Raw genomic sequence first — 26,582 nt, 5'->3', positions numbered from 1 at the left:
TTATTTAGTTTCAGCAAAGAAGGGTAATTCCTTCTCAGTAACAACAGCTGTTTTTATGTCAACAGTTTTGTTCATCGTGCCTTTCTGCCACTATTAAAGTGGGATTGGTCATCTCAAGCTTAGAAAGCCTGCATCTTGTTGCTTTTCAATCTTTTTCATTCCTGTTTCTTTTTCTTGGAAAAAAAACACACAAATAAATTTATCCATTTATGGTCGTCTTTTTGTTAACTTCCAAAGCAAAGCCCCTGAGAATTCTTGCTGAAGGCCTTCCTTGAATTTGAGAGGATAACAGCTTTTTCAGGCTTGATCTGTTCAAAATGATTGGAATTTTATTAAGCTAAATGCTCTCCTCCCTCTTTGCTTACACTTTCCAAGGAGACTTCTGCTGGTTGTGACTGCACTGCCAGGCTCTTCCCAGCAGAGAGGACAGGGGTCTGCTGGTAACAACTTAATTTCTTATGCTCTCAGCTCATTTATGAAGCACAGCTCAACCAAAGGCCACGCAAGGTTCACAAAACATGTGCACAAAAGCTTTTGCTGAAGGGTTTTTGGAGGAAGTTTGTGGTCACGACCAAAAAGACCCAGAAGCCTTCTGTAAAGGGCAATAATTTGCACTACATTTTACTTTATATAGTGGGGTTTTTTTTAGACTAAACCAGGATTTTGTACAGCAGATATTTAACCTAAGTAGGGAATAAACAGCAAGTCCAACAGCACAGTATTTACAGAGAAACTACAGTGCAAGAGCTGAAACAACAAACCAGCAATCCTAGCATGGCAAGGTCACTGGAGGGAAAGCATCTTGCTGTTTCCATAAGATTTTATGGAATGAAACTAAAAAAAACCCCAAACCTTAATCTGTTAAATACTCTGCTGACACCTCCTATAACTTTGTAAAGAGCTTTAAAAATAAGATTGTCATAAATATCACTGTACTTCTGTTTAAACTGCAAATAAAAGTGAGTTTTGGTTTACTTGTGTTTTTTTTTTCCTCCAAAAAAATGCAAAAAAAGCAGCTACCACTCCTAAAGCAACTACACAGAACCTAAACTGTGGCAGATGCCAGATTATAATGGAATGATCCCAGATTTTCTGAATAGAGTGTTTAACAGGAATTTTGCTTGACTACTAAAAAGTAGTAGAAAGAGGAAAAAAAACCAAACAGCTGCCACTTTCAAAAACACTTATTTTCACTCACAACTCGTGTTTTACTGACTGATTGAGTGTGGAGGGTGAGTTTCAATATTCCTGAGAGGGAAGTGCTGAGCACCTTTGGACTGTCTGTGATAATGTCCCTGTCTGGCACCTTCCATCCATCCACACCTCCCTCCAGCTCACACACAGGTCACCAACACACCCTGACCCTCCGTGTCCAGGGCCAGGAACGAGTCAGAAGAGCAGAGGAATGTGCCCTCAGAAGGATCTGCTTTATAGGAATAAGCAGAGAGAAAATAAACCATTTGAAATGCAAAGGAAGTTTGATAAATGTAATGTTTCTGATCCGTGCTAAAAGCCATTACAAGCTCTCAGCACAGTAACGGGCTCGGCCTTGCAGCCCCTAAAACACCACATGGGGGCCTCAGCCCTGAGCCACAAGAAATCTGTCACCTCCCGAAGCATCACCGGCAGCTCCCGAAGCTCTCTGGGGTTTTTGGAAGCTTCCCAGTCCTGCAGTGACAATCGATGTGGCTCCTGAGCGGGGAGGTGCAGAGTCTGCAGTGACACAGCCTGAGCACAGCAGTTCTGGTGACTCCCTGACAGCCTGGCAAGCTGTTTGTGCCATCTGAGCCTCAAGAACAAAATGCACACGATGAAAAATCCTCCCCACTTATCGGACTCAGCTTTTAGATCGAGTATCAGCACTCGGAGTGGCAATGAGCAGAGTCCAGAGCGCTGGGGAAGGTCAGAGCTGACTCATGCTCAGCAGGAACAGCTGATTTGATAAGTTGTTCCTTTTGCTACGTGGAGCAACACCAGGGTCTACGTAACACACACACAGAAGGTCAGCACACTGTACCTGGGCATTTAAAGGCCCAAACCCAGCCAGATATGGACTGAAAGGAATATACCTGGGGCAGGTACATTGAATGGGGACATTGTATGGTCAAAGGGTTAAAGGATTTTTCTCCTTCCCCGTGTAGCAAACAGAGGGAAATTATGCTGGCATCTTAATCAAGACTTGAGGAAATTATCTGTAAGGCCGAAACCACAAAGGGTTGCTGAAACTCCCATTTCACTGCTCAGCTCTTACAACAGGTTTTCACTCAGGTTCAAAACTGCTGCTGCAGAGTTTTAACTATGATTCATAGATGTCACCTGAGATAAATGAAGCTTGACCATCAGACAAGTGCTAATAATGGTCGTGCTAATAATGTGCCAATAATGGTCATGCTAATAATGTGCCCAACGCTTTGGCACTGTCAGCCCAGTGCTGAGCTGCACTATGTGTATGTCATGTGCATTTTTACTCACAGGTAACAGCTTTCATTTCAAAAGCATGGAGTGAATACTATACAGAGTCTATTTTCTCAGCTGTTCAAATTTCCATCTGATTTCTCCCTCAGTGCAAACCAGGAAAAATGGTTTCATTTTCACAAAAATGGCAAGGCAATGACGGGTTAAAATTCAGTGTTTTTTCCTGGAATTAGTCTTCAGTGCTTTTTCCCGGGGTTAATATTCTGCTTAATATTCAGAGTTAAAGACATTACAGAATTTGAGCTTCCTGAGCACTACCAAGGAGGTCACTCACCTCTAATTATACTTTCAAAGCCAGACATGGACTAAGGCAATACACTGAGATCACTTCCATCATCAAGGTGGGTGCTGGTGATAAGGAATGCATGACTTTGTTACAAAGTAAGGCCAAGGCCTGGTCTAAATCACCAAGGCCAGATCTTTTCAGTTACTGTAGGCAGAGCAGCTTTGTTTTAGAAAAAAAATCTAAGCAACAAAACCTCCCATTTTCTCTGCACTTTCCGTGACAAATCAAAATATTTTGGCAATAGTTAAAGTAACACTTAAAATTAAGAGGGAAATCTGCTTAAAAAAGGAATAAGCTAAGAGCACTTACTCTGAGAATATAAAGAATATAAAAAGAAAAAGTCCAAAACCAGCAACTGTTTCAGACAGCTGATTACAATCACAGTGATCCTGACCAAGTACTGCATGCCAGAACTGTTTCAGCAGAAGATTCATTATCCATGAAACACATGACTTAGAAGATTTGTAACAAGGAACATTAAGAGAGGTGCTGGTTAGTCCTCAAGAACTAAATTTACATTTTGCATCTAATGCAAAGACTTGTTTTGTGTGTGTTGTAGGATAAAATAATCCAAGGTTATTCTTCAAAATTTAAAGAATTAATTTAAAGTACAAATTAATCTAAGGACAGAGTTAAGGTCTGAGAAAGCACAATACTGAACAATTTCTATAGATAGAAAACAATGCCTGGTATGAAGATCCTGCCTGGTGTGTTAAGGGAATATTTCCCAGCTGCAATCACACCCCTGTGTTTACAGGGAGAGTCCAACTAGCTGGGTGACATGGCTTTTCATCATGGATTTCCAAGTTCCTCCCCTACAGTTATCTCTGCTTTTTGTTTTCACAACATAAATAAATATTTGGTAGTTCCCCTGTCAGAACAGTGATGGTGTGGCAGGCTCCAAGCTCCCATCATCACTGCTGAAATGTTTTATTTGCTGTCCTTTAAGGCTTCACCCAGAAGAAAGGGTTTCCTTGTCTCAAGGCAAGGAGGAGGTAGGAATCTGTAGCTGGAGAGGGGGGACTACAGGAGGGATGATGAGCCATTGATGAAAGATTGAGCTTGGCTTTATCTTTCTCTCAGCCTCACTCTGCAGGGGCTGAGAAAGGAAGACTCGATTATGCCCAAACTAACCAAGAGAAATCACAGTGATTATCTTTGGCATGAAGGCATTGACTGAACCAGGAATGAGGGATAAGCACAGCTCCCAGTCAGTAAGAGAGGTCAGAGACTGGAGTGGCAACTGGAACGGCTGGCCCACGCTGGAGGAAGGCAGAGCTCCTTCCCACAGTGAAGAGGGGAGACTTCCACGCCCACAAACATCCCTCTGGGGTTTGTGGAGTGCCTCTGTTCAGTGTGAGCCCTCCCACGCTGCAGAGCTGAGCTGCAGGGAGCAGGACACTGCCCCAGGACACTGCCACCCTCACACCTCCCTGCAGGGACACACCTTCTCAGTGGGCACTGGCACAGAACACTTTGGGACGAGCTCCGTGGCACTTCCCACCCTCAGACCTGTAACAGTGACACTGCCCAGGAGGCACAAATGTCAACAGCTCTCACAGCCTGGCTGGCAACACATTTAGGAAGGAGATTAATGGCTCTGTGGTACAGCCTTTTATAAATTAAGAATGATCTGCTGCAACGTTCCTGCAAAGGGCTTAGACCAGGATCCTGCTCAAAACAGGCAAATCTGTTAATGTTTCTCACAAAGTTTATTAAAATCAAAATTAAAGGATGCAGTTTTTCATTACTTGAATAAAACAGGCGTTTAGCAACACAAACTCACATTTACAAAGGGATCCATATTGAAAACATTCTGTGAAAAATAAGTTTTGAAGCATCTATTTTTGATCAACAGCTCAGGCACAGAAAAACTCAATCTGCCAGAGAGTCTGACGCCTGCAAAGAGTGACAGCACTAAATGCTGGAGAGGACTAAAAAAGGTACTCCCAAATCACACTGTCTAGCACCCTTGGGAGAGGGGGAGAGAGAAGACAATCTCCTCATACCTCTGCAGGCACTGATCACTTCAGTCCACGTTGCTTTCTACCTCTTCTAGACTGCCAGCCTAGTAAAACTGAGGGTTTTTTAAATAAATCCTCATACATATTCATTTTCAAATAGGTTTCCTAAGCTCTCTCCTTTTCTTGCCATCAATTTTGACAAAGGAAGAAATTAATATTTGAATATCCTAGCAGTAAGCTGTATTATTTGCTTAGGATGTGGAAACAATGTGCTAAATTCATTTTATAGGCTCCTCTTTTTAGGTTCCCTTTCAGCTGTGGCTAGAGAACCTCAGTCCACACAGACATCAGACTTGCAAACTGGCTGATATCGGGGAAGCAATTTGGTTATATGTGTGTATTTCAAGTATTGCACACATTTGGCTGCTACAAGGGACAAGGCCATCAGCAACTTGTCTCCAACACCAAGTGCCTGACTCATCGTTCCCTGCCTTTACCCTCTGGAGAAATTGAGCAACAGAGCTGTAAACCTAAGATTAATATTTGAAAGACTGAGGGAATGTTGGAGCCAAGCAGCGAGTTCCACAGGCAGCTGCAGCTATGGAAAACCTGCTCCCCCTTCCTGCGGAGGGCCTGCTCTCACACCACTGCCCGGGCTCAGGACACAGCTGCCCTCAGAGCACCCTCTGAGCTGCTGCCAGCCCAGCAGGGACCGTGAGCGTGGTCTGGCTGAGGAGTCACAAATGCTGTTTGCAGGGTTTGCACAGCGGGGGCTGAGGAGCCTTTGCTGCCCAAGGACAGGAATGTCTCATGTCACCACCAGCCCAGACCCAGCTCAGCCCTGGGAAGCAGCATTTGCTGTGTCACGGGAGCATCCCTTCCCTGGTGCTGTGCAAACAGTCAAGCAGGTGCTGGCTCTGGCAGTGACATCCTCCACTCCATCTTATGGCTGAGTCAGAACAAGGATTTAGTCCTGTATTAACAACTGCTTTTGCTCTCAAGAAGTCACAGGCTCAGGAGGACAAGAACAGGACAGACTCTTCACAGACAGTGTTTGGAAACCTTAGTTTTCTAAGTGACTCCTGCTGCCAAAATTACAATAAAGGAGACCTTTTACCTGCCAGCAACCAACAGCTTGTTGCAAACACAGTGAACTAATAAAAGGCATCCCCAGTTTCTAAGGGCATCAGTCAGCAGTAGAACACATCAGGCACTGCAATCTGTCCAGCATGTTATTCTGCTTCTAACAAAGCAAGATATCATTTATCACTGGCCCTTATCAGTCGTTCCTGCTCAGAGATATACAGGTATGATGAACCAGGTGACACTTCACATTTAACACAGAGCTGAAATAAGAGCTCTGCAGAGCTCCTCACACGTGAAAGTGAAAATACACTGCCAAAGACAGTGTGACATTGTACCTGCAGCCAGGGGAGGGGGAGGGCTGCTCTGACCACACAGCCTGAGGCCTCTCAGGGTGATTCAACAGCAATGGCCAGCCTCTACCACGTTGCTTCAACAACCCCTCCATTCAAAGTGCCAAATATCCATCAGCTTGAAGAGGAGAGTGATGTTCATCATCTCAAAAGATTCCCAAATCCAATTCAGAAACTAAATTAAAATTAAGCTACTCAGTCTCCAGTCTCTCCCTTTGGCAGTTTCACTGTTCCAGCACATACTAGGGCCTCCTAGGTTAAAAAACCACAGCAATTACACCCTGCACACACACACACACTGAATTCCTACACTGCTCACTATGGTCAGGTTTGCACTGTCAGACTGATACTCTCAGTGTTAGTCATTACTCAAAAGTAAGCAAGTACAGAAAAGTTAATAGTTAAGGCCTTCCTGAGAGGGAAGGGAATGGAAAACAAACAACCAAACGAACCCCATTCCCCTTAAAAGAAGTTTTTCTCACCAACTCCAAAGGTGAAACAGCTGAGAGTGAAAAAAAAAAGATTTGGCAGGCAAACAGCTTCAACTGAAGTGTTTTAATGGAACTAAATTATTGGCCCTTGAAAAAGGGTAATTGCACATACCCAGTTATTTATCAAAACCAACTGCCAGACATTGGGAAAGAAGCCAACGTGTCTATAGCCCTAATTTAGCTATTTACATATTAAAAAGGAAAACACTGGAGGGCTGGACAGCAGCTCTCCTCAACCCAGAGCTCTGCATGTTACTTCGGGCTGGGGGAGCCCTGTGTGTCCAGCCCACACACCCAGCAGAGTGTTTCAGCAGGTGCTTGTGGTGAAGCATGATTACAGGTGGTAATTACAGCTGTAATTAATACCTGCAGATTAGCCTTTATGGATGAAAAGCTATACAGAGGCATTAACCAGTCCAGCTGAAATCCCGACAGGTAAATCTTTTCAGGAACACAAGCACAGTGTTTTGCAGGCAGACATGGATGTGTTGTGTCACAGTGCTGAGCAGGGCTGGCCAGAACCAGACAAAATCAAGTGCTGTCTCTGTGACAACAGCACAGGATGTTCCTGTTCCCCAGCTGGCTCAGGGAACGGGCAGGTGAACTCAGTCTACAGCACAGACACAGACACCTATCTAAGCAAGACAATGTGAACATACCTTTTGTTGTCCTAGTTGCAAAAAAAGAAACAGGAAACATAGTTAGCACACTTCAACTAAAAAAAACCTAAAATATCCAAAGTGCAGTTCTGGTAAGGGGTTGTGTTTGTGTTGTGTTCTGTGACTGACTTAGGCTAGCATGCAGAGTCATAGTTTGAAGATACATGGCGAATATCCCCCATGGCAGCTTTTAGAATCATCTGGTGCATCCTTACCTTCCCAGCTCTTCCCCGATGTCATAAACGTCCTCCACCTTCTGCTGCTTGAAGAAAGCCATGCCTGGTCTTTCATTGATGCTCAAAGGTGATGTAACTGGAATATGAATAAAGAGTGACATTCATTAGGGTCTTCCAAGAGGCCAAGTGTCAGTAACACACACTTTGGTATAGTCACTTTGGATCCACTGCAGCTCCTTCATGGCCAAAGTCACCACTGATCAATCAAAATAATCAATTTAGCAGTCTCAGCCAAACGGTGAGGGTTCAAACCTGGAAAGAGGTGAGCACCCTAAAGTGAAGGTGATTCCTGGCCCTCACTGATGTACCTGAGCACATACTGAACCAGAGGAACAGAACACACCCTGAAACACAAATGTGATGAAAGCAAAGCAATTAATTAATAATTTGACAAACTTATGGACAATAAAGCCTCTACACTACACTAAAGAGAGCCAGCATGAGAATCAGCATTACAGGCTCCTTCAATAAAGTGTCAGCAGGCAGATCCCGAGCCAGGGAGAGCACCAGGCAGAGCTTCCTTTTGCTCAGGTCAGGCAGAGCTCCTGGGGCACACAGGCAGGACAGCAAACAGACACCTGAGCTGCTGCTGTGAAAAGGCTTTGTGATCCCATCTACAGAGCTTTCAGCACATCTTTCCCCACACACTGGATGTTTCAGATGAGGAGAACACAAGCAGCACTTGTTACTCTGCGTGGTCTGTGCAATTGTTTCCTGACCACAGTCCTTTAAGCTGATAAGCTTGGTGAGGTCTGGAAAGACAAGCCTCTCGTTGGTGCTTTTGAGCATCTGTGAGTGCATTATGCTGGGCTGCTTTGGGATGGGAAGATGATCAGAAATCACATTATTGCTTGGGACACACCTCCACAGCAACACAAGTTATGGTGACAGAATAGATTTGAACAGAATAACCGGTCGGGTTAGGACATGTTTGATGTTCCCTGTGTAGATGAACACTGGCATCATCCCCAACAGCCCAAACAACATCCACTACTCAGATCAGAACACATAAAATAGCTGTGAGGCCTCCAAGCATCACGACAAAATCTAACTACATTGAGCCATGCAGTTATTCTCACACATCTCTAGGCTTCAGCACCATATCTGCACTTGTCCATGTAATGTGCTTTTCTGTATGAATCCCAGGTGCTTCTTGCTTCAGATGCACTGGGCACTTCCAGGTTCTATATTTCTACACAGCTCCTGCATGTTTTTAAACAGCAGTGGTTGGCATCTCACTGGGGCAAACTGTGAAGCATATTTCACTACAAAATAAAGCTCTATGTTGATCCTTTAGAAATAAGCTCAACTCAGTGTTGCAAGAAGATTCAGCTGTTTTGATAGATCAGCAGACTTATTATAGAACAGGACTAAGCACCAAAGAGCAATTGCAGTATTCCTGTCAACTTGAAATGCACATAATTTGAAGATTTTTCTCTGACAAAAGCATATATCATAAGCAGCAAATCCTTTGTAAAAATTCAACAGCTCACCAAAATGCACCCACTTTTTGTCATGCACTCACCTCAGCAAAAGGACCGGCTGCTTTGTGTGCCCCCACCCTTTCTATAAACCACTGGCTTCTAACACAGGGATGGAATGTTGAGTATCAATTCAATTCTTTTCCAAATATGCTCCTTCTATTGCTTCAAAGGAACAGAAATAGTCTCTTAGTGTTTCTACATATATTTTTTGGTTGATGTTAGCAAAACCTAGGAGGAAAATTATTCGACTGCTTTATTTCAAGCAGAAGGGCTACTACATCAATGCTTACATTGACAGGAGTTGGGAATTACTTTCACTCTTTCAAAAAACAGTAGCAATAAGTAAAGGGGTATCAACAAAATCAGATGTCCCCTTATGAGGCAGTGAGCACTAATTACACAACACACAGGCTGAGAAGTGGTACCTGTTTCCATCAGAGAGAAACCACACTGGTTGTGACACTGAAGCCCAGAATAACCATCACACCATTAAAATACACTGCAGAAACCAACACTTGTCAGTGGTGAGAATGATGTGTTACAACGTGGGTTATTTCTTTCCACTTCCACTTTCCACCCCAATACTTTCTCAGCCATTTTCTGCCCTTGTGTGTATTTTCAGTTTGTCAAGGCGAAGCCGGGTGAGCTGTTCTGTTACTCTGCTCATTAATTTCCTTCCCAAAGCCACATTCATGCCTGGGACAAAAAGGTCTATTTTTCCTCTCAATGAAAATAAACTGCACTTTGTATGCAAATTACTGTATTCTTCAAGCAATCTTTCATAATTTCACAGAAAGCTCATTGACCAATATTGCTCAGGGCTTGAAACCAGACTCAATAAATGTTTTAGCAGCATTTACAAGAATGAGGACACTTCTGAGCTATTGGCTCCTTATTAAGTTTGTCTGATGCTGCTTAAAATTGTTCAGAGCAGAATTTTCTGAGGTGTTGGTGAAAAACCAGTTCAGCCCTCACAGACTTCAAAGAAGCAAACAAAGGACGATACCAAGCCTTGCTGAAAACCCCAAACCTTTTGCTCACCTTGAACTGCAAAATTAAGTTCTGAGCACATGCAAAAGTCCAGTGCAGGAAAATGCCCAGGTATGAAGAGACACTGCTGAGACTTGCCCAAAGATGGTAAATCCCTCAAGCTGACTACTCCCCTCATCAGAATCCCAGGTACACAGTTATAAACAACATTAATGCAAACACACCTAAAAAATAATTGTTTTCAGAGAGAGTTCATTGCCATTCAGAAGAGCAAGTTAAAAACATTGCTTTGAGAGTGGGGAACCCACCCAAAATGCCTCTGGGAACACAGTCACTTTTGTTTGATTGACAAGTTCGCTCCTCTCCCAGCACCCTCCAAAGAACAAAGCAAATTCTGCAGGTGCATAGAACTCACCCAGTATTATCTCAAAGATAACAAACAATTCTAATCCCTTTTACCGATCTTTTAACTTGCACCCTTTTCAGCCTAGAGCCTTGTTTTTGAAGGCTGAAGGCAAAACTGCTGCAAAGTGTTCAGACCCCCCAGGGGCACCTCTGGTGTGTTGGTGTTTCCCACGTCCATCACTCCCCTTATCCAGTCCTGCCTTCCACAGACATCTCTCCCTGGCTTCCACCCAACAGCCACAGCTAGCAGATGCCCAAAATAGATCACACACTTGATGACCCAAAACAATTGCCATTAGCAAATACACAGCACAAGGGGGATAGGCCAACAGCAGACAACCTTCACACACTTAAAATTCACCCGAAATAAAAATGCCTTTCACCAGTAGGAACATAACGCTCCATAAATATTATACACTGAACTTAGGAAATTAAGGTGATTTCACTTCCAAAGATTTTTTTAGACTACAAGTTTTGTTGGACTCCATTTGCAAGTACAGAGCACAAGAACATCAAAGGAGGAATGAGAACCTTCGTTATTTTTTTTCTCTAGTCAGGTGATGATTTTACTTATGGTGATAAGTGAAAGTAGAGATGAATTAGAGATGGTCAATTCATCTTTGACTCACTCAGACAAAAAAGTTGTACATTCAGGAAATAGAACAAGCCACTTTTTTTCCTGAGCATTTCCATACCAAGGCCAGCCTCTACTCAGCATCTGTACTGCTGTGTTTCCATAATGACACTCCATAGAATAGTAAATGTTTAATATAAGTATAAAATACCTCACTTTTTGCTGCTGTATCCAACTCTTGTTTACACAAACCAAATACCCCAAGGCAGCAAAGCATTGCTTACCCTGGGCAAATGATTTTCCTACAGACATGTAACAAAGCTCTAGCAAAGCCAGAAATAGAATACAGGCCTCTGAGATGGCAGTTTCAGGCACTAGAAACATCTCCTGCCTAATCTCTTCACATTCCTAAACTCTGCTGTACCATGAAATGGGAGCTTTTTTACCCTAAGAAATCAGTTTCCCATTGTGATCTAAGACACAAACTTAAACACATACTTTCTATCAGTATCTGGGTACAGACATTCTTCTTCCAGCACAGAAGTGCCTTTCTAGAGCAGCTTGTGCTGTGTGAAAAGACAAATTAATGTACTGAAAGCCACCTTCTGTAGAGGGTGACAGAATCTGCCTTAGGAGGAGCAGAAGAAAGTAGGTTCTATTTCTCTCCTTTAATAAAGGTTTCTCTGCACAGGGAAGTTATCAGCTGGTCATTACCAAATTATGTGACAATCAGTGACTGGTCTATACATGTCAAACCCACCACTGAATGAGAGCAGATTACAGAAAACAGAGGTGAGACCAAAACTGTTGGACCATTTGCCTTGCCAGCAGCTTTAGATTTTTTTTCCTTTAGGGTGTCTTCTACTCTAAGGAAACCAGTTTCAAGTGACCAAGGTAGGTAACAGCTGACTCATCTTACTTTCTCAAGTACACCTGACATGAGCTGAATGACTAAACCCTCTGCCAACCTCAGAACCATCCCCCGTGGCATGTTTTTATATGACAAAACAACAGACCAAAGTATCAGCTTCCCTTATGAACTGTTTTATAATTCTGAAAAAACTACCAAAAGAGTTTAGAATCAAAACTGGACTGTTTTAAATTAATCATTTGGGTGGGAAAAAATAAAAAATTTAAAAAAAAAAATCAAACCCAGCAAACAAATGAAAAGTTATATTGTCTTCTAGTTTTGGTGCCCTAGGCTAAAAGAAAACAGATTTTTATAAAAATTAAAGTGTTTTCCTCTTGCACCCTTCTTTCACTTTCACTCCTTCTTTCACATTTCCTTCTGTTTTCTTTTATCCAACAGGAGAAAAACCCCAAACCCAAACTACCCAAGTAGTTTTTACCCTTTGCTTTGAAATAAATCTAGCACAGTTAAAAATTATATTAATTTCATCAAAACTCTTACTTTCACCAAAATATTTTCCTCTCAGAAAACAACAGCAGCCTAAAAATTTCTGTCAGAGAACTGAGGCAGTTATTACCGCCTACGTGTCTATAGCGGACACAAAACACATCCACCATCTGAGCGTTCAGTCCCATTATGGAACCACAGCTCCTGCCAGTGACTCTCAAGGGATCCCAAATTTACCCCGCAGTAATTACATGTGTGGTGAATGACCCGGGGCTGTATTTCCAAGCTTCAGGCACACGTACCAAAGGCGCTGGCTCTGCAGCTAATTCCAGCTCGCAGCGCAGAGCCAGGGGCCGGGGCTGGCGCTGTAAGCGATCCCAGATCCTCGCGTGCCTGAGCGATGATCCCGGTGCGAGCTCCGGGACACGGAGCAGGGGAAGCCCGCAATGCCAGGCACGCTGGCACCGCGGGGCACTGCCCGCTCCCGTCCCCGAGGCGCCTGCAAGGATTACCGCCGCAGATAAGGCGCATCACTGCCCCATCACTGCCATCGCACGTTTTTCGCAAATAAAAAAGCACGGGAAGGTCTGAAACCTATGATGTTTCAGAGCGAACACCTCTCCAAAGGGGCAGAGCTGCGCTTTTCCCCACACGGCAAGCAGGTGAGCGCTCCGATCGCGGTCCTCAGCGGGCGGTGGGTGATCAGCCAAAGCAGGAGCAATTGCCGCACGTTTCTAATTCACATCTTCCTTTTTGACTGTCCTCTAAAAGGATGCAGGCCAGGCCAAACCAGTCCCCCTGCGCTGCTGCTCCAGGACCCCCAGAGGAGCAGGTGTACAGAAACCCACCGCATCCCGAGGGAAAAGGCAGGAAGGAACTCGGGGATAAACACGATGGGGTCGCACGGCACTGCCCGAACGGTGCCAGCGAGCTGAGGTGCGAACCCCGGACCGACCGTCCCCAACGGCTTCGGGCAGAAACACGGCCGGGCCGAGCGGTGCCAACAGGTAACGGGGTGTGTGTGGAATGGCTGGGCTGCCCAGCCCTGGGGGAGCTGCCCAGCACGAACGACAGCTGCTCACCGAGGGGGTGCTGCGGGAGCTGCCCTTCCCCGGGTGGCTGCGGGAGGAGCCGGCACACGCCGTGCGAGCGGGGACAGCGCCCGCACCGCCGACAGCCCGGCCCGCGGCAGGGACACACCGGGGCTCCCCCGAGCCCGCCCGGCCCGACACCTCGGCTCTCCCCGAACCGCGGCACACGGACCGGGAGCAGCGTGAGGGCGGCGCGGTGCGAGGAGCGCACGGCGAGAACATGGAGAGGGGGCTGAGGGGGGAAGCGCCACTTACCGCGTCCGCGGGGTGGGGAGGGTCGGGGCCGGCAGGAGCCTGAGGGGGCCGTGCCCGGAGCAGGGAGGCTGTGCCCGGAGCAGTCTGAGGGGGCCGTGCCCGGAGCAGGGAGGCTGTGCCCGGAGGAGGGAGGCTGAGGGGGCCGTGCCCGCCGCCCGCCCCGTGCCGAGAGCGAGGGAGGGCAGAGGGAGGGCAGAGGGAGGGCCCGGCCCCGCGCTCCGCCCAGGGCAGCCCCGCGGGGGCGGCGGGGCCCGGGGTATCCTCAGGGACACGGCGGGGAGTGTGTCCCGGTCCGTGGCTCGGGGACACGGCGGGGAGTATGTCTCGTTCCGTGGCTCCTGGCGCGGCCGCAGCAGTGCCGTGGGGCTGTGAGAGCCGGACAGACCACACTGGGCTGGTCCGAAGCGTTCCAGAGCAGCACAGCCCGCCCAGACTGATCGGGGAACAGTGCAGAGGTAGAACCTGATTTCTGTGCTTTAGTAGATACACGAAAACAATACCAAGAAAATAAGGCAAGTTGCATAAGCCTTGTTCTGTATTCTAATACGAGCCTAGATTGGTTATTGTGTGGTCTGAAACTCACCCAGTGAAATTACCCACTGCTTGTTCAAGAAAGTGCTGTGATATAAAGAATGGTGATATAAAACAATATAAAGAATGTGCTATAAAGACATGTTCCCAGTCCTCACTGTGCACCTCAAGCTGCATTAACGTGCACGACCCCAACAAACCTCTGCCCCTCTGCTTTCCAAGCTGCCCCACCCCAAGTGTTGGCTACCAGCAATGACATCCTTCATAGGCTCACTCTCCTATCATAGAGACATCCCCAAAACCTGTAAAACTAGATTTTCTCCCTCTTTATTTGGCAGACAGTAATTGCAATAAATACTGTTTGGCCTCCTTACATTTATTCTGGGCAAGTTAATATCCATCATTTGTTAATGAGGAATGATGTGGGATTGTTCACACCTTCTAAATCAAAGTGCCAGGTTGCCCTCACTTCCAATTCTCCCTGTGGTTAATGTAACACAAAGCTATGGTAACTTACCATACATAATTAGGAAGGCTGTTTCCATTTGCAGGAAGATGCAAAGATAGATGAATTAAAAAATAATTTTGTTCTAGGCAAGTGCCTAAAGACAGTGCTTTTTATTATCACAGTTGAAAAGAAACTTGGGTTCAGACTTGTTTGAAGTCAAAGAGGATGAACTATGCCCTGCTTGCCTGCCCTGGGAGTGGTCACAGCCCACGGGTTCCACCCAGCTCTCCCAATTCCAAAAGGAAAGTAGCTGCAGCTGATATTACACAGGGTTGAGAACAGGAAAGGGAAGCAATAGTAAAGGTTTTAAAGGGCAGTGGAAGTATTCAGAATTCTCTGAAAGGGAAATAAAGACACTGCATTCCTCGCCTTTAGCTCTACAATGTGATATGATCATGTGGAAGTCATAGCAATCGTCCTACAAAAATTCCCAGAGCAAAGGGCACAGCAGGAAGGCCACCTCCTTTTGTTTGCTCCCAGCTGCAAGGAAGGGAACAAAACAGCACAACTGCTTTTCAAACTGGGACAAGCTCTCCCTAGACCCCGAATAACCCCAATTTGAATTTCCTATTTGCTGGCCAGCCCTGCAAGGTTTCCAAGAGCAAGGGTAGACTGAATCCCATCCCTGGTGCCATGTCCATAGGGCTTGCAAGCTCAAGCACAGGTTCTGCCTAAGGAAGATGCAGCTCCTGAATTATTCTGTAGTTGTTGACCGTTACAACACTAACTCAGACTTCTCTGTAACATCTTTGGCAATGAAGGTGAAAGCCTTGATGTGCATACAGGACAAGCACAGAAAGGAAAACTCAAAGCTGAGTAGTGTTTCCAGTGGGCAGCACCAGCAAACGCTGCAGCCATGCATTTACCAGCCCCCTTTAGGAAGTGAAGGAGAAGGAAGGCCGTACCTCATGTTCCCAAGGGGGAGTCCCAGGATCAAACACCAGAAAAACAACACCTGCATTTATTAAAACAGGCAAATAGCTTATTTTACAGTTTAATCACCAATCACAGTTCCTGAAGACATCACTGAGTCTGTTCCTTAGCACAAACCTGAAGTCTTGGAGGCAGCTCACTGCAAAAATGGGACTGGTTTGTACACACCAAAGATCCACTGCATTTGAGGGACGCAGGCAGGATGCAATTGCTCAAGGGCAGGAGAACGTTAATTAAGGCCAAAGTCCTCTTCATTTAACAGGTATATTCTAGTATCAGATGTTTTAATTACTTTATTTCTTTTTACAACACCCCAGACTAATTTAGGGTCGAGCACAGTTAGTTAAGTAACAGTTATTAAGTAACTGGTTTTTAAAGTCACATCTCGTGTACAGTCCTGAGCTTTGCTTTCTACTCTCACCCTCTGAAAAGCTGGCACTACAGATGGGCATCATTGAGCTGAAGACAAGTGTGGCTCCTACAGCACAGAACACCACTCTAACTTCCTTGTGCCTGAACCTTTTACCTCCTTTTGCAGGGAGGGAGTTTCCAAGCCAGAGCACACCCTTCCTTTGCATTATCTGAGGGAAGGTACTTGTGTGGGAACTCCTAAAGCTTCAGCACTACATGGGTTCTGCTTTCAGCTGAGGTCAAGGGGCTGCAGACAAGGAAGCTATGTTTAGCACTCCTGAAAATTCCACCCAATGAACACCTGACATGCTGTAATACCAGCAGGTTCAGTGCATGCTCTGCTCCTCTGAGGCACCCAGAACACAGTGAGGCTCTGCAGGTATTGGGGCTCAGTTCAGAGTAGGCCAACTGCGTTTATCCTCTCTCTAAGTTATGCATTGCTTAGGAACCAGCCTCAGCCCCACTCACATCCTTACTGCAATTCCACTGAGAACAGATGTCTCAAGCTTAGTCCCAAGGAGCAAATGGAAGTCTCAGCTGTTCTGTGCAGGCCCCAGCAGCTGCAAGGGCAACACAACCTGCTCAAGCTAAACATGCTGAGTGTCCAAGTGAGGACATTGCTCTCTGTGCACTCTTCCCAGAATTTTCTGTTTACTTCTGACTTCAATTTGCAGTATACAGGACAGGAGGTCCTTAGGCCATAGTCACGTTCTGCCTCAACTGCTGATCTCTATCCTGTTTTGCAAGCCCTTTGAACTGATTTCCAGCTGTGCCATATCTCCTGCTATAACAGCTTGCCATTCTGTAGCAGAGCCAGAGGACAAGAACAGTGCACTATTCACCTCTACTTATTAAAGATCTGCTTGGACACGCAAGTTAAGTCAACTCCTGTTTTTTCCTCCCTCACAAACCTTTAGCTGTTAAAGTTTTCTATCAGAAGTAGCTGAGGTGCTTGATAGCCTCTTTAAGGGAATCAAGCAACTCCACAGTGCAAAAGTTATATCTGAAAGACAGACATTGGGACAGGATTTCCAAATTAATTCAGTACTTGGTTAAACTTTCAAAGCAGCTGAAATTATGCATTGGACTACAAAGCCTTTAGCAGAACATCAGTACTGAGCCTCCAAGGGAGGCTTCTGGTGTCAGGAGAGATCATATAAATCCATGTTTCCTAGAAAGTGTGTTCCCTGCAAACACTCATGATTATTTCATCTTCCCTTCCCTCCTCTCCCAAAAAACTAAGGACACCAATCCCAAGTTGACCCAGTAAGCACCACCTGCATGCAACATGTTTATAGTTCACATCTTCAAGCTTCAAAGCCCAATTGGATTCTCTCAAATCACAGTATCAGACAAAAATACAAGCTCTGCTACTGGTTTGTTCTCATTGCACCTGCAGACATTTTCATCTGTTATGGAAGAAAAAAAAAAAAAAGAACAAAAGCAAGCTATAAAGTAATAAACAATTTATTTTTTTTCTTTACATTGATCTTTATGAAGATAATATCACTTCTGTTTTGTGATTCATTTTTCTTGTACCGCATATTGCTGATTTCTGACATGGCACTTAAGGGAACAGTCACAAACTGCTACACAATTTCATTAAATTAATCCATTTTCCATTTCTCAGTTAAACATGAGTGAACATACAACTCTGGCAAATTTGACACCATTCAGTCATTCCTGATGTCTCCAGAAAGAGAAAAAAAATATCTTTCCCTTTCTGCTGAAATATCTTACCATGGTTACAAAAACTGTGAGGAAGGGGAGAACCTCTCACACCTAAAGGGCAACAAAGAATCCTTTTTACTGATTACATAGCTGGTAAAAAGAACACCACCAAACAATGTGATAACACTGGATGATAACACCACCTGTACCCACAGGCAGGTAGAGCTGAAATACTGTGCAGTTCTAGTAACTAGAGGTGTAGTGCCCCAATTTTCGGCCTATTCAACAGAAGGTAATACAACATTTTAAACAGGTAACCAGAAGTTTCACTGGGAAGCTTTGCACACGTGTAAGGAGATGGAAGAATATTCTGCAAGATGCAACTTAGTGGTTTGGTTTACATCACATATTGTGGGAACCACGCATAAGGAACTCTTGGCACATATGTGCATCACCTTGAAGTTAAAAAAAATCATCTTGGCAGTCTTTATTTGCATTAACAGCTCAGTCTCCTCCCAGCTGGCTGGCAGGAGTGTTCAACCCTCAGGCACCACTTCACAAGCTCCCACCCAAGCACACACTCTGGGTATCTCTGCACTTCAGCTTCTGCAGACCCTGAATCACTCTGGATTTTGGCTTGGTTCCATCAGTGTCAGTACTGCCTGAGTATCCTGCATGTCCCTAAGGAGTTACTGCTCTTCAAAGTTACCACTAAAAAACCAAGTCACCTCAAGACATTTGCAACAGCAAGCAGGGCAAGCTGCCCCTGAGGGCGCTTCCTGCTTCTCATTTCTGCTCCCTGAAGACTTCTAGTGGCCAGAGCTTAGATGCCTCTGCAACTTTTTGACCTTTTAATTCATCACTGACTCAGTAAAGAGGCTTAAGAAAATGAAGCCAACAAAGGGTTTGGAACTTGAGCATAACAGCATCGACTCATTTCATATTTGCAAGGTGACAAAAAACCTGGAGACAACATGACTTGCACAAGGTTCCTACATTCATGGACTGGAGTCACACCCTGGCAGAAGAAACAGCTACTTATTTTTACTGTACAATTGGGTAACAACTTACATAATGAAACACACAACACAGGCACACACAAATTTAACCACCAGCACAACTGGAACAAAAAAGTGGTCTTGTAACAGGTCCTGTTTTCTCAGCTGACAACTTCCTGAACAGTTGCCCTATGGTTAGTTTTATCTTCACAACCTAAAGACTTCAATGGAATCGGTCTGGAAATATCTCCTAAAGTCATAGGACTAGTTCATAGTGAAGACTCAAGCCCAAAGAATAGCGGATTGTAGAAACAGGGTAGGTACATACTTTAAGTTCTTCACCTTAGTATCTCGATAGTGGCCACTGAAAGAAAGATCTTCAGCTTAGGAAAAAAAAAACCCCACAACTTTAACACTTGAAAACATTAAAGCAAATAAACAAGAAAAAAGCCAACATGACAGATTGATTTAGAGACCAGCTCTTTCAAAACCACAACAGCATAACTAGAAAATTAGAAAACCTGGTCCCATTTTTGTATTCAAATACTGATTGTAAGTAGAAAAAGAATACAGTACATGCAATAATATCAAAACCCTGCCTGACAAACTCCAGGACACAACCAAGACTAACTAGGGACTTTAATAAAACCCCAAACTACTACTTGCAATAGACAAGGCAGGGGACATTTTAGAAGATAAAGAACATACAAATCAAGATGATCATACCATGGGTCCCTCATTGGCAATGATTTGCTGGCTAAGTAAAAATTTTGTCATATAGGAAGCATATTTTATATCAAAAGTAGTTCTCTAAGTTACAACTTCACCTCTGATTAAATACTTCCCCTCCAGATAAACTAACTTATAATATGCTTACTTGGAGAAGGCTACAACTAAATTCTCTAAAATGAAATAAAAAAAAAGTGCCATGAAACAAAAGCAGGATTTCTCTCTGCACACACACTTAAGTTTATAAATGATTACATGATTATACCCAATAAAGCACTAGCTACATCTCAGAAAAACAAAACACAAGAAATAAAAGCTGGATGCACTTGACTCTTCCCAATTACTCGTTTTGGTTTTGTGCCAATTAACCACTTCCCCAGAGCTGCGTGATTTGCTGCCTAGTATTTGAATCCTGGATTTACCATGACACGACATTTAAGTTAATCCAACAGCCTGAAGATATAACAGTTTAAGAAAAAACACTGCAAAGTCCAGAGAGTAGCCAGCAAGAAGGACACCCTCTTCATCCTCAGAACTTCTAGTCATGAAATGAGAAAGAGCAGCCTCCAGTCACAGCAGAAACACTGCAGCTCAACCCCCAGGTGTCTCCTTACAGCTGTCTTGCAGGATGTGCATCCAACACCCACAGTAAAGCTGAGCACAGAAGAGAATATTGCATTTTTCTGTTGGAAAAGGATCTTCAATTCGTGACCTTTCAGCTCCTCTGACTGACTGATTGATAACAGCTACCATTATTGTACAACAGGTCTGCATTCATGCAAAAAGAACACTGTTTCTTCTTAAAGAGTAAGACTTCACCTTAAGTCCTAAATAGGAAGATGTATTAAAAGAAAAAAAAAAAGATGAAACAAACCATAACAAAACAAACCTTCAATAGATACTCAAATAATTACCTACTAAAGCATGGTACTCCTGTGACAAGCTCCATTCTTCCACGATATCTGAAGTTTGGTTGTGACCTTTTTTGAAACATTGCAATCAAAAAAATGAATAGAAATAAAATGCTCTAAACAGAATTTGATCTGTAAACCCCTTGGCATGAATGAGAATCTTTATCGACACAGCTGCCCTGGAAAGCATAAATGATGTTTGATATCACTGTTTCAGTACACACTGAACATTCAGTGGTAAACAGGTACTTGTTTCAGCTTTCCTTTAGAGAACAAATATTCAAGTGTTCTGTTTGGAGATCCATTTCACGTCACTTCAGGAAAAGACAAAGGAATGTAAAAGTTCTTCCTGTGCTTCACTCCATACCTTTCTAGTTAGTGACCTCAGGAATGGCTAAATTGAGCCAATCCGAGACCAAAAAATATGATGTCCTCTCACATTGAACCTGCACTACAAAAAACAGGATTACACCAAAACCACACAGAATGGCAATGAGGGCAGTAAACAGAGCAGGGACTTTTCTCACTCTGGTTTCACAGCCAGACATTGAGGGTGCACTGGGGGAAAAAAACAACTGGCAGTTCAGCTGATTGCCTGAACTGAGACAGGTATTAAGTGCTCTACAAAGGACTCCATGAACATCAATGTAAACAGAAGTGTTTGGCCTCCACACAAAGCGCTACTGCTGAAAGTGCTGGGGTTTGGAAATCTGTCCTGCATATTTCCAAAAGCAACTCGTTTACATTCTGGTTGACAGGGGGAATAAAGTGTTTTGGAGGTTCCCTCCCTTTGGCCTCGCTCCCGAAGGACAGTTTCTGGCGGGCAGTCTCAGCTGTCCTCCTCATCGTCGCTAATGAGGTCCCTTTTCTCCACGCACGTCTCCCGCTCCCGCAGGAAATCCTCGCGAATGGCCTCGAGCTCCGTCAGCTCCAGACGCACCTTCTCCAGGTGGTAGGTCCTCCTGTTCCTGATCTGCCGTAAGGGAAAGGGATTCAGGTCTCCAAAGGCAATAGCAGTCAGCTTCCTGTAAGGTTACACAACGTTAGAAGACAATCAGTCGCGGTTGGTGCTTTTTAAAACCACTTTTCAACTTCATCCCTATCAATTCTTATTGTATGGCATATCTCTGTCTCTCACACTCAACAGGTCTCAGGTGTTATCAGGATTGCCAGAAATTTCTACAAAGCACTCCATTTTAAGGTTATTTCAAGCAATGAAGTGTTATCAAATGCTCAGGAGTTCACAAAGCAAACTCTGTATAATGCTACAGAGATCACAGCCTTGACAGCACTGATCAGAAGACATGAGCTGGGATAATCAGAGCTTCCCTGGCTCCACTGAACACTTGGTACACCCAGTTACCCCACTGTAGGTTGGATAACTTCCTCCACATAACCCACTGAAGCCCCTTCAACCCCAAACCAGTCAGCTCTCCAGTTAACCAAGACAACCTGACAACGAGGAGACCAATAAAGCCTGGGATGACACAAATGCAGCCCAGGAGAACACAGAACATGTCCAAGCCAAACTGATACAGCAAGGAAGCTCTGGGCTTTTGCTGCTGGAGCACAGAGATCTCTGAGCTGGTGCCAAGCCAAGCTTGTCAGGGCACAGCAAAGCACCCCAGAGGGTCCAGCACCCTCCCAGAGTGATGCTGCACCACATCCTTCAGTCACAGCACACCCAGCAACTGACTTGTCTAATCAGTCCAAAGACAGAGTTAACTACATCATTGTTGCTGATCTACACCTAAAAATATCTCACTGTTTACTAAGGAAAAAAGGGGAATTGGAATATTTAATTTATTCTACTTGAATTATCAGATGAACCCAAATATTAGGAAAACTTATTTGGACAGTTTATTTAAGGCTAGTTTTGTATTTTTGAGTGAACCAGAATGATTTCCTGCCATTTCTACACAGAACATATTCCAACAGCTTCTCTATCTGTACACAGCATGCCATGGAACACAACCTGTACCTGTAGAAAAACCTAACTATGACACTCTGCAGCCCAGAGTACACTCATGCACATGTTTGTAGGTACATTTCTTTACTAGGGAGTTTGAACTTAAAAATTCTCTGCAAAAAGATTTTTAACCCAACCAGGACGCCCATGAATTCTATTAAAAACATATTTCTGAACTTTTCCTCTACAACATGACTTTTGGTCCTTATCAGGAAAGACATCGTTCTACATGCTTTTGTACTGTCCAAATTTTGATGCTGTGAAACTTGTACAAACGTAAAAAAGGAGAAACCAGGCAGTTGGAATCATGGCTCGTCAGTCCCAGCAAATCCTCATTCCCTAGGTGGCACTGCACCACTGCTTGCAACTCCCACTTTTAAATCTGTAGGCAAAGGCTTACAGAGCATATTTGTATTGTAAATATCTCTGATGCACTGAATGCTGTCCTTGCTTGAACTCCCCATCTGCCAGTGATACCCCATCAGCTCGTTTTGTTAACAGCAATATTAGAAGCCTTTAAAATAAGTTATTTCCGCACCAGAAAGTTTAGACAGGAGAACCAAGGCATCATTTCCAGAAGCAGAAAAGGAATGGAAACCGAAATCTTCACCTCTGATTAAATATCAAATTTTTTTTCAAACGAGGTAAAAAAGATTTCATTTTTTTCTCTCTGCATCAGTCCCAGCAATCCTTTTCAAGCACAGAGTAAGATTATTGAGTTTTAACTTCTCTCCAGTCAAAACAAACACAGGAAGTAAAAATATTAAACAGCTCTTCCAGCAGGATTCAAAGTAGAAGCCTAAGCTTATGTGGAATTTATTACAGGAAAAAAACCACCTCAGATTTCAATATATGATTTTGCACTAAATTGAAAATCAGTGAGCTTCAATATATGTCCTGAATATTTTCAGACATTAAACCAACCCCAATATGACTTTTTAAGATTAATCTGCTGCTCTACAGTCTTGAAAACAGGAACCTAAAAACACCAGACCCTGATTTACAAACTGTAAGGACTGAAGAACAGAAGAGTATCTAATTTGTGTTTATTCTCTGCTTCCAAGTATATCTCAGAATCAGCTGGAGCCAGTGGCAGTAGCCTATACATTAAATGATGTACAGATCTAAGCCTTGTAGGACATGGCTCACATTTTTAACACCTGAGCCAGGACATGGTTTTATTTACCATAAAACACTTTGCTAGCAGAAATAGTGTCTGCAATGCAGGGGGAGACTTCACCTGTGGCTGGAATTCTCAAGTGTTGCCACCACGGCACTACAGCCAAACCAGGTAACCTCCATCACACCTCACAGTTACCAGCTCAGCATTCATCACTTCTGCCAGATCTCAGTGCTCATGGCAAATCTTGGCAGTCAGCTGCATCTCTAGTTGCTTTGCACCTGATTTAGGATCTAGATAAAACCAAAACAACCCCCCTCACTTCTCCCATGCCCCACTACAAGTCTTGCAAGGACACGAAGTGCGAGTTCCCCACCTGGCATCGAGTATGTTGCGTGTGAAGTAGCGAAGGTACTTGAAGATGGACATGGAATCCTGCAGCTTTAAGATTTCCTCTTCCTGGTATTTAAAAAGTGCCAGGGCAAATCGGAATATTACCTGAGAAAACACCCAGTGTTAGGGATTTGTAAGTACAGAATGCACCAGCTCTCATTATCATCCTGATAAACTCCAAGGAAAAGGGTTACTCTCACAGAGGCTGCACGTGAGCTCTCTAATCACACCTCCCTCTGTCCCCCCCTTCCCTGGCCCAGCCCCGTTTCCAAAAGCTGCCAAATACTTCTGTTGTGGCTGTACCCAAGGCCAGCTGTCCCACAGACCCATCCAGAACACAAGGCTCTCAGTTCAGAGATTCAAATTCTTGGACACTTTTAGTTCCAAATTCAGTTGTAGCACCCAGACTGCTGGGCCTGTTCAATGCATTTATTAAGTTACTTCACAGCTAAATTTAAGTTTTGATTTTTAAACAGCTTCTTTTCCAAGGCCTTGAATTTTCCCAACACACTGGGGACTTGATGCTGAAGGAATTTCTGATACCAGTCTGTCCATCACCATTGGCATGAGCTGGAAGCAGCATTATTTCCCTTTGCTTTGGTAAGTTCTGAAGTTTGCCAGTCCGTGCCTGGCTGCATTCACAAATTGCCAAGATGTTTAACTGATGTGAATGAACAGCCAACCACTCTGTGTTCAAATGCCCAACCAAGGCCAGTGAGAAGTCACCTCAAACACAGTTTTTGTCTTACTTTATAACTCACCTGTTCTCTCCAGTTGCCTACAAAATCTACTTTAGTGTTTGAAACCAATGACCTTTTTTTTCCCACACTGATTTTATTTCACTGCAATTTTAGAAGAATGAAAATTCTTTCAAATCCTCCCTTAATTTATGACATAGAGTCACTGTTTGTCATTTGTGCTTCAAATGTCTGCAGAGATAAAACAAATATTTGCTGCAGAGAAAAGCTAAAAATCAGCTCTGGGTTACAAGTAATTTTTACATCTTTTCAATACTTCTAACTTCTGCCTTCATCACCTCATCTTCCTTCTTTATAAGAGTAGCTCTCACCTTGATATAATTACTTGAAACTCATTGACAGCTGCACATAGGAATAAACAACACTGCCTGGACTTTTATTTTTCAAAGGGGAAAATAAAGGTGGTGGCAAAAGGAAAGTACTTGCATTTAAAATTCTTCCATGTAATTCAACCCCTTAACTTGCAGGGCACAGATAAAATGGAAAATGCTTTGACTGGTTATTTATGCACATTTCCTCCTTTGTTCATTTGTTACCTGAGAAAAACCACTCTGCTGTTACTGAGCACAGGGGGGAGGAAAGGTGGTTTCACAAGAATCCTGTCACTTAAAATCACTGGTAGGAAAAAAAAAAAAAAACAATCTCAGCTCCTTCAGCTCACCTTTGGTCCCTCATAGAGGAAGGAGTCCCAGATTTTGAAAAGGATGTCGCTGACCACGCTGTCCACAAACACCACCAGGAACCAGTTGAAGGTGATAAGGGTGTAATCCACTTTGTACTGCTCAAAGTGAGCGTGAAGTCGTGGCAGCTTCTCACTCATCAAGTCCTTGAAAACCCGCTGGTCAACCTGAACAGATGACAAACAGGTTATTATTGCTCCTAATTTTCCAACAGTCATTCCAAGTAGGGCTGTCACCAGCCTGTAAGTGCAAGTTTTTCAAGAGGTAACCAGGAAACCCAGGAGCGTCCAGATAACAATTCCAGGCTATACCCACCCAAATGCAGAGCCATCCCAATGCACACCCCCCTTGCTGACACACTGCCAGCTTCTCCAGCCAGCCCCTGTCCCACAGGGCTCCTCACACACAGAGGGTGTGTTCCCATGGCAGGTCACCAGGGTTGCACTGCTGCAGGAGCACTGAAGGAGCTGGGAGAGATGTGGATGGAGAAGGCAGCCTGCACAGGGCAGCACCTGGAGGCAGAGCAGTGCCACAGCACAGACTGCTCCCAGGACTGCAAAATGCTCCTTCAGGGCCCATAACCATCCCCCCAGACCTGAGGAAAGGAAGGATAAATCCACTCCATGCTGTGAAGCCAGTAATGAGAAGCGGGGTTAAGGCTGGAGCTGCAAGCAGGGCACTGAACAATTATTTCAGCGTCAAGCCCTTGTCCAAACAAGGGCCCTGGTGCCTGGACCCCACCCCTGTCAACTCAAGACATCCCCAGGAAGGCCTGTTAGCCAGTTGCAAAGGAAAGCTTTTGTCTGGTTGCAGTTCCCAGGAGCAGAGCACATACCTGGGATCCCAGCAGCGTCTTCGTATAATAATCACGAGGCATGAAAACTTCCACTATTGTTACCAGACACCAAAAAGCATCTTCCTGTTCCAAGTACAGAAGTGCAATTGCCACCAACCTGAAAATAGGGTTTATTTGAAGAAAACGATTTTTATAGCATCACAAACTGTATTAAGAACCATTACAATACAGTGGTTTTGTTCAGCTGAGGTAAATCAGGAGAGCACTAAACAGCAACACTGTTACTGAAGTTTCAGATGGGGCCTTCTCAGCCACACCAAGTGTTTTTATTCAGCTAAATAAGAAATCAGATAAAGGCAAGAGCTAAGGGATTTTCTAGAAGCCATTTTCCCAGGAACTAAGACAAAATAATAAGAAGCTTCCAAGTCTTAAATATAACACTTGATTCCTAGACTTTTGTCTTTTCTTATT

At 44.2% G+C, this 26,582-nt stretch overlaps 2 protein-coding genes across 4 annotated transcripts in view; both read right to left on the bottom strand.

Annotated features, from left to right (window-relative positions):
• The window catches only part of DAPK2 (death associated protein kinase 2), a 40,359-nt gene extending 26,558 nt beyond the window's left edge, over window positions 1–13,801 (bottom strand). Inside the window, exons 1-2 of one of the 3 annotated variants that reach the window (XM_017816931.1) lie at window positions 13,704–13,801; window positions 7,527–7,623 (exon numbers count right to left, since the gene is read on the bottom strand). In XM_017816931.1, the coding sequence (XP_017672420.1) occupies window positions 7,527–7,588 (62 nt within the window). In that variant the 5' untranslated portion in view covers window positions 7,589–7,623; window positions 13,704–13,801. Of the gene's footprint in view, window positions 1–7,526; window positions 7,624–10,072; window positions 10,165–13,703 lie in introns of those variants that run through there. The other 2 variants (XM_017816930.1, XM_017816933.1) reach the window with 2 other exon arrangements.
• A 3,736-nt stretch (window positions 13,802–17,537) lies between these two features.
• Window positions 17,538–26,582, bottom strand: part of TBC1D2B (TBC1 domain family member 2B) — a 32,271-nt gene continuing 23,226 nt past the window's right edge. Inside the window, exons 10-13 of the mRNA XM_017816929.1 lie at window positions 26,151–26,268; window positions 25,297–25,482; window positions 23,861–23,982; window positions 17,538–21,420 (exon numbers count right to left, since the gene is read on the bottom strand). Of these exons, the coding sequence (XP_017672418.1) occupies window positions 21,225–21,420; window positions 23,861–23,982; window positions 25,297–25,482; window positions 26,151–26,268 (622 nt within the window). The 3' untranslated portion in view covers window positions 17,538–21,224. The remainder of the gene's footprint in view (window positions 21,421–23,860; window positions 23,983–25,296; window positions 25,483–26,150; window positions 26,269–26,582) is intronic.

This window comes from Lepidothrix coronata, unplaced genomic scaffold (assembly GCF_001604755.1).
Source record: "Lepidothrix coronata isolate B3197 unplaced genomic scaffold, Lepidothrix_coronata-1.0 Scaffold58, whole genome shotgun sequence".
In the NCBI taxonomy this organism is placed as follows: domain Eukaryota; kingdom Metazoa; phylum Chordata; class Aves; order Passeriformes; family Pipridae; genus Lepidothrix; species Lepidothrix coronata.
Note: the sequence above shows the minus strand (reverse complement) of the source record. Positions and strands in the feature narration are given on the sequence as shown.